This window comes from Muntiacus reevesi, chromosome 1, assembly GCF_963930625.1.
Source record: "Muntiacus reevesi chromosome 1, mMunRee1.1, whole genome shotgun sequence".
In the NCBI taxonomy this organism is placed as follows: Eukaryota; Metazoa; Chordata; class Mammalia; order Artiodactyla; family Cervidae; genus Muntiacus; species Muntiacus reevesi.
The window spans coordinates 228,467,346-228,482,990 of NC_089249.1; the positions used below are offsets into that span (position 1 = coordinate 228,467,346).

The 15,645-nt window shown below is 42.9% G+C and overlaps 1 protein-coding gene and 1 non-coding gene across 10 annotated transcripts in view; both read left to right on the plus strand.

Annotated features, from left to right (window-relative positions):
* The first annotated feature begins 491 nt into the window (after window positions 1-491).
* Window positions 492-15,645, plus strand: part of MATR3 (matrin 3) — a 38,738-nt gene continuing 23,584 nt past the window's right edge. For 5 of the 9 annotated variants that reach the window (XM_065918655.1, XM_065918660.1, XM_065918659.1 and 2 more), the window contains exon 1: window positions 13,101-13,242. Coding sequence is in view for 2 of the 9 variants with exons in the window: in XM_065918661.1 (XP_065774733.1) it covers window positions 13,426-13,473 (48 nt within the window). In the remaining 7 variants the exon portion in view is untranslated. Of the gene's footprint in view, window positions 557-1,725; window positions 1,765-3,202; window positions 3,289-4,053; window positions 4,135-13,100; window positions 13,243-13,410; window positions 13,474-15,645 lie in introns of those variants that run through there. The other 4 variants (XM_065918657.1, XM_065918662.1, XM_065918658.1 and 1 more) reach the window with 3 other exon arrangements.
* Window positions 3,787-3,986, plus strand: LOC136156384 (small nucleolar RNA SNORA74). Its single transcript, XR_010660949.1, has one exon. It is a non-coding gene; the product is annotated as a small nucleolar RNA SNORA74 (small nucleolar RNA).

Sequence of the window (15,645 nt, forward strand, 5' to 3'; positions counted from 1 at the left end):
GTGACTAGCATAATCCAGGCGAAAACCTCCTGGAGAGATCCCCAAAACCAAGGTGACCTGTGTGCGTGGGCAATCCGTTGACTATGTGACAGAAATGCGTGGAAGAGGATCTGCGTGGGAGGTGGAAAAAGCGTGGGCTGAGCTTGCAGCAACCAGAAGGCGCCACACACGTGTGCGAGGAACCGCGGCGCTCGCTGTGGGCTGACAGGAAGCACCGCCCCACTCGGACACACCAAGTTTTCTCTTAAGCAGTTTCAAACCCAGCGCGCTTTCCACGCGTAAGTATAAATGAGGTGGGTATCAAATAACCGTAGCGCTTGTTCGGATTTCTATCTTTTCTCTTCTTGGTTCTAGCTCCTGTGTAGAGTATGCCCACCTCTACCACAGCTCTCCCATTTTCGTAACGCTTTCCTGGGCGGGGTTTCCGGGCCCCGCCCACCGAGGGCCCGCCCAGTAGCCTCCCCGGGGCGGAGCTCCCCTCGACTCCAGACTGCCCTTTTCCCCTGCGGTCTCTGCCCCGGGTGCAGTGTCCCTACCGAGCTCCGGACACATGCCGGTGAGTAAGGGCAAAGTGGGGAGAAGCCTTGGAGGTTTACCAGCCAGGGGCGAGAGACAGTGGTTGGGAGGCCTCTTCCGAGGCACGGGACGAAACTGGGGCTCGTGCCCTAGTGACCCCAGGTTTGGAGGGCATCTTGAAGAAATGCTGAGGGATAGTACCCCTAGAATCCCCCCTGTTTTCTACCATCCCTGCTGTCCCTGGAGAGTTGCCGAGAGTCGGTGTCGGGGAGCCTTGTTCCCCAGGCACCAGGGCCAGGGACTTGGGAAGGTTCGCGAGGAACACGTGGTCGGGTGGAGCTCCGTCAGTTCTATCCGAGCGCCGAAAGGGACGGGCTATTTTTAGATTCGTTTTTAGACCTGGACAACGAGCCCTCTATTTTCCTTTTCCTCTAATTGTTTGGAAGCGTTTTGGGGTGAAATTAGAGGAAGGCTGGGAAAAAGTATTGTCTTACATACTCTCACCTTATACAAACAAGGTAAATTGTAAGGGGGAATGGGTAGGAGTGTTAACATTTTTGCAAACATTTTGGTTATTGTTTTCAACCAGTAGTTGGGGTCGTTGGCAGGATTGGCAACCTAACTGTCTCCAGTTTCTTTACCATTCGTTACTGCATCCAGTTATTTTTTAAAATGCTGTTTTTATGGTTCAAGAGATCACATAATTGAGGCCCTTTTCAATCTAGTTTCAACCAGCCTTTCCAATTTTCAGTGCCCATTACTTTCCCAGGATAAGTTCCCTTTCTGCTCACCAGTATTCATCATCTCTTTGCTTAGAGTAAGTTCCCAGTCTATAGCAGATATTATCTTATGCACTTAATTTATATTCCATTTAAACCTCCCAAACACCCTGTGTACAACACTCCCATTCTACAAATGAGACTGAAGTACAGAGGTTATTTGCCCACTGTCATTTGGCTGTTGAGTGACAGCCAAGCTTCCTGATACTTGTTGATGAGACCATTAATTTGCTACTGTTGAACTGCTGTGGTATGCAAGTAAGGATGACGACAATAAAGCTAACCAAGGGAACGCTCTTTTATTGTTGACTATTGTTTCTGTGGTTCAGGCCTCACTAAGTTAAGGGAGTTTTGAGGGTAGGGGTCTTGAACGCCACACAAGTGTTCACTAACTGTTGTCTGTCTCTAACCTGGAGTGCTTTGATTGCAGAGCATCCAGCTGTGAATTTTTGAGCGGATGGAGCCCCAGGTAAGTGCAGCACCATTAGCCTACCTTTGGCCCCAGCTGTAGGCAGCTGCCTAGGTTTCCGTGTACCTAGGCAAGTGTTACACTGCTGGGAGAACAGCAGCCCGATAGCTGGTTGGCATTCTGGGCCTGGTTCATGCTTACTCTGTTGTTAACTATACCAGGATGCCAGCATAAATGTTTTTCCATGGAGGTTAAATCTGCAAACATGTGCCTTTGCAGGGAGAAACCTAACGTGGAGAATGGTTCTGGTCTGACAGGTTTGACTAGTATGAAGTTCTTTGAATCATACCTTGGAAATAGAAGAAATAGAGGGACATATATAAATAGAAAAAGTTGAGGTTTTTTTTTTTTTTTTTTTTTTTTTAGTCTACCGAGTGCTCAAAGGGGGCCATGGGATTTTTGCAGATTTCACTGAAATCAAAGTTCATAGCTCCCACTCCTCTACCAACACAGAGCTACTCAGGATAATCCCTTTGTAGAAGGATTTTATAACTGTAGTTACTTGTGAGAATGCCATACCTTACAAGGAATGTAGATGTGAATTTGCTTTAAAATGATGAGGATTCTTTATCTCATCAATAGAATATAAAAGCAATTAACTGAGGGGCTCCAAATACTAGGCCTAGCTACAGCAATACTAATTTCTACTTCAGGTTGACAGATTTCTACTTTTTGTTGGTATCTTACTGATTTTTGTTGGTAACTTCCCTTGTGGCTCAGCTGGTAAAGAATCCGCCTGCTATGCGGGAGACCTGGGTTCAATCCCTGGGTTGGGAAGATCCCCTGGAGAAGGCAAAGGCTACCCACTCCAGTATTCTGGTCTGGAGAATTGCATGGACTGTATAGACCATGGGGTTGCAAAAAGAGAGAGACACGACTGAGTGACTTTCACTTTACTGATTTTCAGGAGTAAGCAGAGTTATTGCCTCTTGGAGCAGTAATTGAGTCCCCTTTGTAGTGATTTTGTTTTGGAATGCTAATTTTCTGAGGAGAGATGCTTCTCAGTTCTAGGCAAGAGTGATGCTGGAGGTTATCCAATGGGTCAGACTCAGTTGCTGCTTTCAGTGAAAAGTAACATCTTAGTTTCTACAGAAGGACTTGATGAGGATGTTGGAGGCAGAGGTATTTGTCGAAGCTAGTTTTGTTCTATTGATTGGCTTTCCCTTAAAAGAATTCTCGTAGCTAAATGTTGGGTGCTTTGTGTGAATACCTCAGATGTTCATTGTGAACAGCCTTTTACACATGGGTCCATAATACAAGTGATATCTAGAGAGCTTTAGTGGTAACAGGCAAGAAAAAAAGACAAGTAATGGGAAATAATTGCTGAGGATATAAAAATTATGGTAAATCATAAATGGCAGACAACATTGTTGTCATCTCTACAGAAAAGCAGCCTCAGAAGCTAGGATGTTGAACACTGAAATCTTTTTCTTTTTAGGATGACTCAAAAGTAGGGCATCCTTGGCCCTCCTGAAGAGAGGAAATTAGTGGCAAGTGGACCATCTACCTGTATGGCGTTATCAGGTAAATGTCCTTACTCATTCTGACCATATGCCAGGCCTGTTAGTTGGAGCCCATCAGAAAACAGCTGGAAGGCAGAAACAATTGTATTTGTCCCTAATAAATTCAGCCTCTGGGCAGAAAAAGGCTGAATAGGTTTTTGGTGATTTTGCTCTGAAGGTTTTTGAGATTATGTGTATAATTACATCTGAGAAAACTGAGGGGAGATTGTAAATTTCATGACGGAAAGGATAGTGTATCTTACCTTGTTCACAGATTCCAATCCCTAGATCCCAAGTACAGCGCCCAGCACATGCCAAGAACTCTCATACATACATACAAGAACATACAATGTATGTTGTATAAAATGACTGTAAGGCATGGAAAAGGGTTTCCTGTTTCCTGTTTGTTTCAAGGTTTTGACAGCAGGGTCTGCAATCAGTGCTTCCGGGCCTCTGTTTTGCAGTCAATGTTCAATTCATGGGGATACCTTCTGAAACAAGAAACCTGTTTCAGGAATCATCCAACAGTTGTCAGCTGTCCAGGCTAGCGTGATGCCTCGGATGGTGTTACACTGTTGGAAGAGCAAGCACTGCCTTCACTGAGGTCTGACTTCAGCACTGTTTTGGTGTTGTGGCTGAGTACCTCTGGGCAGTGTTTTGCACCTCTGAGAGTGGAGTAACTCCTCCTGTGGAGTTGGTCCTAGTCTGGGTGCAAACAGTTTTTTTCTATTAGAAAAAGACCCTTTCTTATGGACAGCCTGTCATTCGTTTCCTCTTTGAATCCTAGATGCCTTTGCCTGAGTGAGAAACCTTCCTCCATTGGGACCTCGGGGGTCTGATGGCCCTTTGTGACATCCAAATAAGTAACGTATGTAGTCCTTTTGTCCTGAAGGTCCAGGAACATCTTTTGTTCTAATACTTGGTCTTTGAATCTGGTTTCTGACAGTGAGCTCCTAAATCGCTTAGAATTTCCTGGGTGATAGGAAAGTCTTTGTTATAATGGGACTGGAATTTTTACACACACTCTAGACACACACTCATATGATACACACTCATTCTCCAAAAGAGGGGAGAGGGGTTGGAAATGATCATGATGAAGCCTCCATAAAAATTCCATTAGTATAGGGTTCAGAGAACTTCCAGGTTAGCTAACAACACATTGAGGTGCTGGGAGAGTGATGCCCCTTCCCACATACCTTCTCTTATGCATCTCTTCCATCTGGATGTTCATTTGTATCCTTTATCATATCTTTTTGCAGTAAACCAGTAAATAGTAAGCTGTTTTCCTGAGCTCTTTTGAGCCCCTCTAGCAAAAATTAGTCAAACCCAAGGAGAAGGTTGTGTCAATCTCTGACTTACAGCCTTTCTGTCAGAAGCACAGGTTAACAACCTGGACTTGGGTTTGGCATCTGAAGTGGAGGAGGGGCAGTCTTATGGGACTGTGCCCTTAGCCTCTGAGATCTGAAGTTACTTCTAGGTGTAGATGGTGTCAGAGTTGAGTTACACTGCAGGACACCCAGCTGGTGACAAGACCCACACATCTGGTGTCAAAAACACTGAGAGTATGGCCAGAGTTTGAGACTGAAGGAAAAATAGGAGGAGGCATGAGGTTTTCTTAAAAGGTAGAAATACTTAACATTTGAAAAAACTGTGGTGAGAACTAGACTTTTAGAGGAGAATGCTTAAAGTCCAACACTTGGGAATTCCCTGGAAGTCCAGTGGTTAGAACTCTGTGCTTCCACTGCTGGGGGCCTGGCTTTGATCCCTGCTCAGGGAATTAAAGTGCAGAACAGCTAAAAATAAGTAAACCCAAGACTTAAACTAAATCCTCATATTCTACAGCTCTGCTGCATAATACATGTGGATTTAAAATTGACAAAATCCATTTCTCCCTCTCAGTACTTAGTGACTACCTATTATCTGTTGCAACTATTCAACTCTGCAGTTGCAGTGTACAAGCAGCCATAGATAATATGTCGACAAATGAGCACTACTGTGGTCCAATACAACTTTATTTAGGAACACTGAAATCAAAATTTCATAAACTTTTCAGTGAAGGAAAAAAATTTCCCTCAACCATTCTAAGCTTGAGGGCCTTTCAAAAACAGATGGCAGGCCAGAATTACCAACCCCTGTCTTAGGGAATGAAATTCAGGCCTTGGGAGTTTACAGCTCATTAGTAACAGATTTAGGGCCAGTACCAACATGTGTCCCTGAAAAAGTAGATGTTATCAATACCTTTGCCTTATAACAAGCTTTTACCACATAGTATTAAACTCTTCAGTTTTTAGAGTACAGTAGTAGGATAGTCCTTATTTCTTATGTTTGGGGTTTGTTGTATGTGCTTTTTGAATGGGTTACTTATAATGGTTCTCTTTTTTAAATGTACACCTAAGGAGGTCCTAAGAAAGAACTGCAGTGTTTGGTTTCCAGCAGAACCTGATCACAAATCCAATCCTAGTAGTGAAGTAGAAATGGTCCCTAAGGAAAGAGGAAATTTTTTTTTTTTTAAAGAGGAAACTTTTATATATCAAGAATAGCCAGAAGAAAGATAAATATCGCATTTTAATACATATATATGGAATCTAGAAAAATGGTACTGAAGAATTTATTTACAGGGCAGCAATGGAGAAACAGACATAGAGGACAGACTTCTGGACATGGGGAGAGGGGAGGAGAGAGTGAGATGTATGGAAAGAGTAGCATGGATACTTATATTACCATATTTAAGATAGCCAACGGGAATTTGCTGTATGACTCAGAAAACTCAAACTGGGTTCTGTATCAACCTAGAGGAGTGGGGTGGGGAGGGAGGTTCAAAAGGGAAGGGATATTTATATATATATACACCTATGGCTGATTCGTGTTGAGGTTTGAAAGAAAACAATTCCTTCAAAACAAAATTCTGTAAAGCAATTATCCTTCGATTAAAACCTAGCTTTGAATAAAAAAAATAATGATTATGTCATAAAAACAAAAAAAAAAAATAGCAAGGAAAAAAAAATCCAGGTTTTAAAATCTGGAATCTCAATATTAGAATATAGATGGCTTTCCTGAGCATGGTAAAGTTACCCAGGTGCGGGGAGAGGCCCCTATGTTGCTACTTGAAAAAGGAAAATTCATTTGGTGTTTATGCCTGTATTCAGTACCCCCAGAGGTTTCAGTGGCTTAATCATGCACATTAAAATAATTTAATGGGATTTCCTACTTGATAAGTGAAGTTAATTAGTCACCTACTACTCCCTGTCGGCTTGAGTTTTTTTTTCCTGGTGAGTCCAAGATGAAGTAACATTTCAAAGTAGCTTTAAATCCAGGCCTTCTCTTTCTCCATCACCCTTTTCCCATGCTGCAGTGAAAACTGAAATTGAACTGGCAGATACTGGTCTGTAAATATCCAAGCTGCCACCTCCTGCTGTAGCTAGCAATTAGTAAACACGAGTGCCCCTTTTCATTGAGCTGCTCAAGTTCAGGACCTATACCATATTAAGAAAGGAAAATTAAAGCAGAATGAGTAGGGGGCCCCAAGTATTGAGTCTGTCACCTGTCAGTGATTTATTTCCTTTCATTCAAGGTTGGAAAAAACTATCGTCAGTGAGTTTTGCAATGAAATTTTGGATTACATTTCAAATTTTAATCAGGAAAACAAAACCCCAGAGAAATAAATTCTGCAGGCCCCAAAGAGACACAAAAAGGTGGCTCAGGGCCTAGGAATTCACACTAAGGAAAACAACCTGGTTAGAGCAACTAATTAAGAACCTAAAAGAATGACAATGGCTCCTCTGAATCTTTTCACTTAATTAGGGCTTTATGAACAGCTTCAGTTAACAGACCTGTCAATTCAGTAATATTCTCTTGAAAAACAATTTCACTGAATTAACAACTCTAATATTTACAATGTCTGTTTAGCAACACCTTGCTCTTTACAGTTATTTAGGAACACCTAATGAGCCCACTTGCTAGGTCATAGATTTGTCAGTTTAGGATCCTAAGGCCTGATTCAAAGGAGACCCTGTTACTTTGGCTATCCATATTCTCCATTACAAGCCCCTTAGAGTGTAAGAACATTTTATACTGCTTTTTAAGGGTAACTTTACTACCTGGGAAGAGGTGATAAAATGGACCTTGAAATTTCATTTTAGAATAGTTGGTAGATGTACAGAAAAGCTATGAAGATAGTACAAAGAAATCCCATGTACCCTGCACCCAGTTTCTCCTAATAGTAACATGTTAGTATAGTACATGTGTTATTAATTGACTAAAGTTCATGCTTTATTCACATTTCCTTATTTTCCACCTAATGTCCTTTATCTGTTCCAGGATCCCATTGAGGATATTACATTTAGTCATCATGTCTCTTTAGGCTTCTCTTGGCTGTGACAGCTTCTTAGACTTCCTTGATCTTCTGCCCATTTTTTTTTTTCCCGTTTATTTTTATTAGTTGAAGGCTAATTACTTTACAGTATTGTAGTGGTTTTTGCCATACACTGACATGAATCAGCCATGGATTTACATGTGTTCCCCATCCCGATCCCCCCTCCCTTCCGCCCATTTTTTATTTTTTTTAATACTGAGTTGTATGAGCTGTTCATATGTTTTACAAGTGAAGCTCTTGTCCATAGCATCATTTGCAAATATCTTCTTACATTCTGTAGATTGTCTTTAATACTCAAAATGCCTTAGTTATAGCCTTTATTCTTTCATTTAGAATAGTGATTGAGCCTGTTATCTTTTATAGTAGATGCTATAGTCCCCAAATGACTGATTATTTTTACCTTATGAGCTCACAGTAGAGGATGGAATTTTGTATCAGCTGGTGGGAGAAAGGAGAAGCTAAGCCTAGGCCCTAGTGTAGGCCCAACTTCAATGAGTTGAAGGAAGGTAGACAAATCCCCAAGGCACACAGCCTGTGAGTTAGATAGAACCTGGACTTCATCAGAATGGCAGATGGTAGAACTTCCTCTTCTTATTCTCAGTTGCAATTCGCTAGATGAGAACTCCAGGAGCTAATGGTTACAATATGCTGGCCACTCCTGGAGAGTTTTCTGTGCGACCTATGCTGCCCCTATTCCAATGGCACTATACTAGTACACTGAGCTTACATTTCTTGCCCCTGTATAGTAGAGCCCAATCATGATCTGTTCATCCAGGGAACTCTTCATATTTAGTTTTTTTGGGCCCTAACCTCACTCTTATTTGTACGTATAATATATCCAGGGTTGAGGAAGTGATAATAACCTATGCTATTTGCTCAGCTTGTCAGAAGACTAGTCATTTAACTCATACCCTTTTTATAGTTTTACAGCTTTTATTAACTGAACGCTATGCTAGACATTGGTGATATGTGATGAACACGACACAGTCATGTTTACCACCTTCAGATTTCTTTCTGATCACGTTGGTTTCTTCAGTCTCTGCACATGCTGTTTCCCTTTCTGATTCCATCTTCCATTTCCACTTTGTATACTTTTATATCTCAGCTCAGATAGCACCTTCCTTGACTGAGCACCCATTTTATGTGTCATTGTGCTATATTCTACCACAGAGTTAGATAGCCAGATGCCATGTTAACAATCCTTTGAAAAGGTATTATTTACCAGTTTTTAAATGTTTATCTCACTCCCATATAGCCAAGCAGCCTCAATTATACCAACAGCTAACTAGAGAGTAAATATTAGTATCAGTGTGTCATTATGTACCCAATATAGAGTAAGGTCATAGGTGTATCCTACTTTTTAACAATACCCTGGCAAGTAAGGATAGTAAGAGTGCTGGTTTGGTTTTGTTAAATTTTGGAAAAAATCATGGAAACAAGTATGTCGGTTTCCGAATCATTTGCTAGTGGACTCTATAAAGATATAACATGTATGTGTGTTAGTAGCTCAGTTGTGTCTGACTCTGTGACCCCACAGACTTCTCTGTCCATGGGATTCTCCAGGCAAGAATACTGGAGTGGATTGCTGTTCCTTCTCCAGAGGATCTTTCCAACCCATCTCCTGCACTGCAGGCAGATTCTTTACCATTTGAGCTACAGGGAAGTCCTGAATATGTAATCATACCTAACTATTTGAAATCCTTAAAATACACATGGTTGATGGTGGTTGCCTTTAAGGGAATAGCAGTTGGAGAAAACTTCTGTGTGTGCTTTGAATTTTATTATATGTATTCCTTATTGAAAAACTCCCCCCAATTTTTAAATTTATTTTTGTCCGTGTTGTATGGCTTGTGGTATCTCCCTGACCAGGGATCCTCCCTCCAGGGATCAAACCCAGGACCCCTGCAGTGGAAGCATGGAGTTCTCTAATTACTGGACCACCAGGAAATTCCCCAAAATCTTTTAAGCCCATTTCCCCTCCCTTGCAACTGCTGAAAGAGCTGCTGGTTAACAGTTTTCTGTTTTTTAAATAGCCTAAAGTTTTGAAATGACCTGGTTCTAGAACCTTGCTGCTGCTGCTGCTTAGTTGCTTTAGTCATGTCCAACTCTGTGTGGCTCTATGGACTGTAGCCCACTACGCTCCTCTGTCCATGGAATTCTCCAGGCAAGAGTACTGGAGTGGGTTGCCATGCTCTCCTCCAGGGGATCTTCCCAATCCAGGGATTGAACCCTGGTCACCTGCATTGCAAGCAGATTCTTCACCACTGAGCCACCAGGGAAGCCCCTCCAGGGCATTATATCTATTTAAAAAGTAGATGGTGAACTGCCAGTGTGAGACTGTCAAGACTAGTGCCATGACAGGCGCCCTGAGCTAGGAGTGGGCCTAAGGGTGGGGTGATTCTCCTCCTCCTCCAACAGGCCACCAGAGGCTAGCCAATCAGCACGCGCCCAGTAAGCCTCCGGAAGAGTCCCCTGGAAAGTCCCGCACGCGAGAAAGTTTTAAAGTGTGTTTGACCAATGAAATTGCTCCGCAAACATGTAACCAATCCGCTTGCGCTAACTACCCACTGCTTATGTTTGAAATCGAGCACCCTATAAATGTGTGTGGAAACTGGGGCTCAGGGCTCTCTGACTTTGCACCACTGCGTTGGTTGCAGCAGGGGCCCTGACTCGAGTCAGCAATAAATTTCCTTTCCTTTGCGTGTTGCATTGTCGTGGAGGTCCTCTCTTTTCCCGCTGGGGGATTCGGACATCGGGCATAACAGCCAGGAGACCACAGCCTTGCTGAAGGCAGTCTAATATAATGCTCAAATGCTCTGGGTTTGGATTTATTTAGAACTGACTTCAAATCCTAGCTAGGCAAGCTTCTTAATCTCTTATGTAAAATAAAGAGTAAAGGTACTTTACTCTTAAAATTATATTATCAGCTGCTTAGTGATTGTGTGGTGTGAATATATATGTCCTCAACCAACTCCTCTGCTCAAAACTTTAGAAAGATACTCATTAGCTTTATGGAGATTGTATCCTGGTGTTTAAAGTTTCATTCCAAACTTGTCACTTAAAAAACCTTTCAAAGTCTTAGCAGAAAGTTTTGCTTTGTAACCTCTGTCATCACTGGTGTACCACGCCCACTCCCAAATGTGAAATAGAAACCCAAATGTGAATAGACCTCTTGATCCATCTCTTCTCATAGCCAGGCCCATCTTGAGGCCAGCCTCCTTGTCCAGTCTTCATCAGACTGGGATTCTCAAAAGCTGATAATCTGCCTTATCCATCATTGTACGTGTGCATTTGTGCTCAGTTGTTTTAGTCATGTCTGACTCTTCGTGACCCTGTGGACTGTAGCCTGCCAGGCTCCTCTGTCCAGGCAAGAATACTGGAATGGGCTGCCATGCCCTTCTCCAGGGAATTTGCTCAACCCAGGGATCGAACCATCCATCATGAAATAGGCATTTGACGACTGAAATCTTGTATTACCTTTGGTTTTCAGTGTGTCTTTTTGCTGTTGACCTTCTAAGCAGATCCTCAATAAATAATTACTCAATTGAAAAAGTTTGCCTTCCTTCTTTGTATAATCACCAAATTGGCATTAATAGCCTGTACAAAAGCACGGTAAGTGTATATCTGAAATAAGCATGCATTCATGTTTCTGAATTCAGAAAAGCAGAGCTATTTTCATCTAAGATCTGGGGAGAACATAAAGTGGAAGTCTTAGCCAAAATCAGTTGAAATCAAAGACTCACAGAGTAGAAGTGAAGGAGGACCCAATATTCACTCACAAATTTCATTCCAAAGTTAACTATGCAGTGGCCTTAGGGATGCCCCAGTTCTTGATATATTCTACCAAATGCCTTCTCAAAGCCTGTAGAAAAGCATGCAACATAATGGAGATGTGGGATTACAGTTCCACTCTTCATTCACAACGGCTATTTAAAATTCTTCCTTCATGTAACTCTAGCCCTTCCCATAGATGGCTTAGTCACAGAAAACTTAGGTCACCTGACTAATTCCTAATGAAAATTTAACACCATCCTCTCCGTACCTATTAAAGGAAAGGGATGTCTCCTCTAGATCTCATCTGTTGAGTAATGGCCAATATGAATCTTTCCTTCTCTTGCTGCCTTTCCCAACCAATCCTTTCCTAATATAACTCTTCTGCAAACATTTTAATTGCCCCAAATTCTCCCTTAGTAAATCAAATCTTCCCCAACCCTGCTTTCTTATCATAGCCAGTTACTCTGCATTTGGTAGTTTGTTTTACACTTTTCATATACTAAGCACCTCCCATCTGACATCCTCTCCCACTGAACTGGAAGTCCCTGTTGCCAAATCTTTTGTAGATGTTTTTAGTCCTACCTTGACCTCTTGGTAGCATTAGACCCTGTTGATCGTTTAGTCTTTTGAGTACTTTGGCTATCAAGGCAGTACAATTTCTGTGCCTTCCCCTCTACTTTTTTCCCCCATCAACGTGGTCTCTTGCCATTTAACTACCAGATTAGTTTCTCAAGGCTTGGTCCTAAGGTTTCTCTTTTTACCATACTATCTCCAGCTCATCTCTTAACTCTCCTTCACTTATATTAACTCGAATTTGTCAGTAACCCACACCCTTTTCTCCTAAGATCAAGGTCAATAAATATAACTCCTTTAAAGCTGATGCCAAACTGAAGCCTTACTGCCCCCACCGCCCATTCTCAATAGCACTGCTAAACAGTTGTCATTCTTACATGATACTTCTGTCTTAAATGATTTCGAAAATTTTATACAGGTCTGCTGTTCATTTTTGCCCCATCCACTATCTTCACAGTGGACCCAGAATGGTTCAGCATACTCAAGATTTAAAATTTTGAGGGCTATTAATCTGACTTCTATTCACTAACTTACCTCAGACGTCAGGTGCCTGCCTGTCCCTCTGCATTTAAACTTCAAACCCCAGGGAAGTGGCCCTTTCCTCCATCCTTACCTATACAATTTCTCAGGATTTTCACATGTGCTGTATTTCTTTGTTCATGGGGTACTTGAAGAGTGTTCTACATTCAAATTCAAATTCACCAAATGGCGGGGGTGGTCTTTTCAGTGGAATGGGTTTTCGCTATCTTCCTCTGTGAGCTGCATAAAATTTCTGAAATTAAAACCATTCAAAATAGTATCTGTCTCCACTTCCTGCCCCGAACTACCACTTCTCCGCAATTTATCAGAGAATACCAGAGAGGGTCGAAGTCAGGGAATCCTGCGACGCACTTCTAACGCATACCTTAATATGGAAGAGTCGGGGGAAAAAATCCTTTGTGGGGAGTGAGACTCGAACTCTGTAAGTTATGGCTCTCCATTTCCCGCCCATAGGCGAGGTACAAGATCAGAGAACAACGAACGCCGCTGAAGGCGAGAGCGGCGTGCGCGCGCCGGGCCGGGGGAGGGGCCTGGCGCGCGCAGAAACGGGACCCGAGATGGGTTGGGGCGAGTTCTCGCGAGAGTGGGTTTGTTCTTCGGCTGCTGCCTCTGCTGCCACCTCTTACCAGCGCCGTTGCTGCGGGGCATTGTGGGAGCCTTCGCGTCCCGCTCGCTTGGAGAGAGGTACCTCTCGTTTTCCCTCTCCCTTTCTTCAAGGTAGGCGTGAAGCGGGTAAGAATCGGGGTGGGGTGGCTGGGGGCTCTCCGCGTCCGCCGGGAGGAGGCAGCGACTGCAGCAGGGGCCGCGGGGAGCCGGCGGCGCGCCTTTCTTGCTCGCTCCCGCTCGCCCGCTCTGCCTCCCTCCGCGCTGCGTATGTGAGCCGCCTGATCGGCGGCCGCCATGTTAGGAGCGCAGTGGCGGCGCAACCAGGCTTCTCGGGCGGCGGAGGTGAGCGGTCCCGGAGTTAGACAGGCGGCCAGCCAAGGGCCCAGGGTGCTGAGGCAGAGTCGGGGCGCGCTGAGGGCAGCTGATCGGCCGAGCTTCCTGCGTTCCGGGCTGGCTGTGGGCGGGGGCGGGACGACGAGCCCGTTACACGCGGGCTGCCGCTCTGAGGGAAAGGGAGGAGCGCTCGAGGCCTGAGGGACCGACTAACCATGAGGGGGGTGGCCTGCTGTTTGGGGAGGATAGTTAAGCTAACACCAGCCCCAGATATATTTGCTACCCCCCCCTCCCGCTTTTGTGCCTGAAAACGTTCCCCAAAATGGAGGATTTCGTAGACTCCGAAAAGCTTAGCCGTTTGAGCAGCGTTTCTTTGGTGTCGCGGCCTTCGCTCCTTTTCTCGCCCATCGTTTCATAGCGCCCCCTAATACTCCTGTCCCCCGCCCACACACAGGCGCGCGCGATTTTAGCCGGACCTCAGAAGCAATCCCCCCTCCCCCCGCCATCGCGTAAAAATGGCCGAAAAATGAAACGTTAACGCTTGTTCATCGTGTGGCGTCGTGAATAAAGCCTTCTGCAGTATGCTGCGAAGGAGATTTGTTCTTGTTTAGAGAGTCACCTCACATTCCTTTCCTCTTTATTAAAACACTATCAGTCTAGGCTTCTCTAGAGAGGATGGTGTGGTGTGGGGACCTTCCGGTTTCCAGACAAAGGGTTTAGAGTAGCCTGGTGTAGTCGCGGCATCGTTGTTCTTTTCATTACCAGCGCTGTGCCACGTTCTGTGTTATACAAAGACTTTTCCCAAATACAGTGGAGTAGTATTTTCTAGGTATGTATCCTGCTCTCTGGCGCTATTCTGTGTAATAGTCGTATTGGATCAGTTACAGTTTTCCAGCTAGATATTTCTAGAACGGTTATGGCGATTCCAAAATTCTAGTCTTTCACGAGCGCTGGAAAGTGGGAGTTGTTGATTTCCCAGGCCGTAGTCATGAGATTTTGCGTTGATGCTGCGTTCTGCGCGTTGAACAGAGCTTGGTTTAAGATTTTTAGATAGTCGACAAAACAGTTTTCTCCCAGGTAAATTTAAACAGTTGTACTCTGCGGGCAGAAACTATATTTTAGGCTATATTCATACGTGTTCAGAATTACCTTTTAAAAACTAAACGGCTCGATCATCGGAGTCTAGCGACGTAATTGTGTAACGTTAGTATTGTTTTAGAAATCAAGAATTCGGATCTCTTTTCTTAGCTGTGTGTAAGTGGAGTTGCTTTTACGTAACATTTTGAACTAATCTGAAAGTATTTAACTATTCTTGACCTAAACATTCTGTATGTTAAAGAAATCTTTAAAGATACTAATTTTACTAATGCTTTTAGGGAAGTGTAAATACTAATTTTTATTACAAGTCAGTGATACATAAAGACATTTTAACAACTGAAGAATGCAAAGAAAAAATCTTTCATGATTTTAGAAATAACAAGTAGCTCGAATTCCCAATTTTATAGAAAGAATTTAAGGAACTGCTTGTTATATGTAGGTAACCAATGGCAATGAAGCCAGTATTTAGAACGCTTACGTTTTGATTAGATACTTGATTCAGCCTCTGCATGTTACAATAAATAGGCTTAAAGTGGAAGAACTACGCTTACAGAAATTTATCCTGTAAATAAGGGAATAGTGTGTCAAATGTATGTGTACATATATGTTAATGTTGGTTGCTAAGCATATTAAAAATCCAAAGGATTCAACATTTGGAGATCTGCTAATTATAGTGTGGCCATCAAGTGATAATCTATACAGCTATTTAGAAGTATTTTAAGAGTAACGATGGGGAAATTATAGTGGACTATAGTACTAATTGGGGAGAAAGTGTAATAAAACTCTGCTGATACCACATTTGATGACTTTTGTTGTTTTTTGAAGGATCATGTAAATAAGCGTAAAAAATATCCCTGAATGTTGGCTTTATGGGTCATTTGTATTTCCTCCTCCTTTTTTTTTTTCCTGAAATTTCCACAAGACATTACACTTATTTTGTAATGAGAAAAGTGAAACATTTTTTGTAAATGTTAGAACTGCTGAAAAGACCAGAATCTCACTTTTTTTTTAAGGCTCTCACCTCTGTTTAAGGGGAATTGAGATGGAAATGAGCCAGCTTCTTGAAATCTGAAGTGCAGTTTT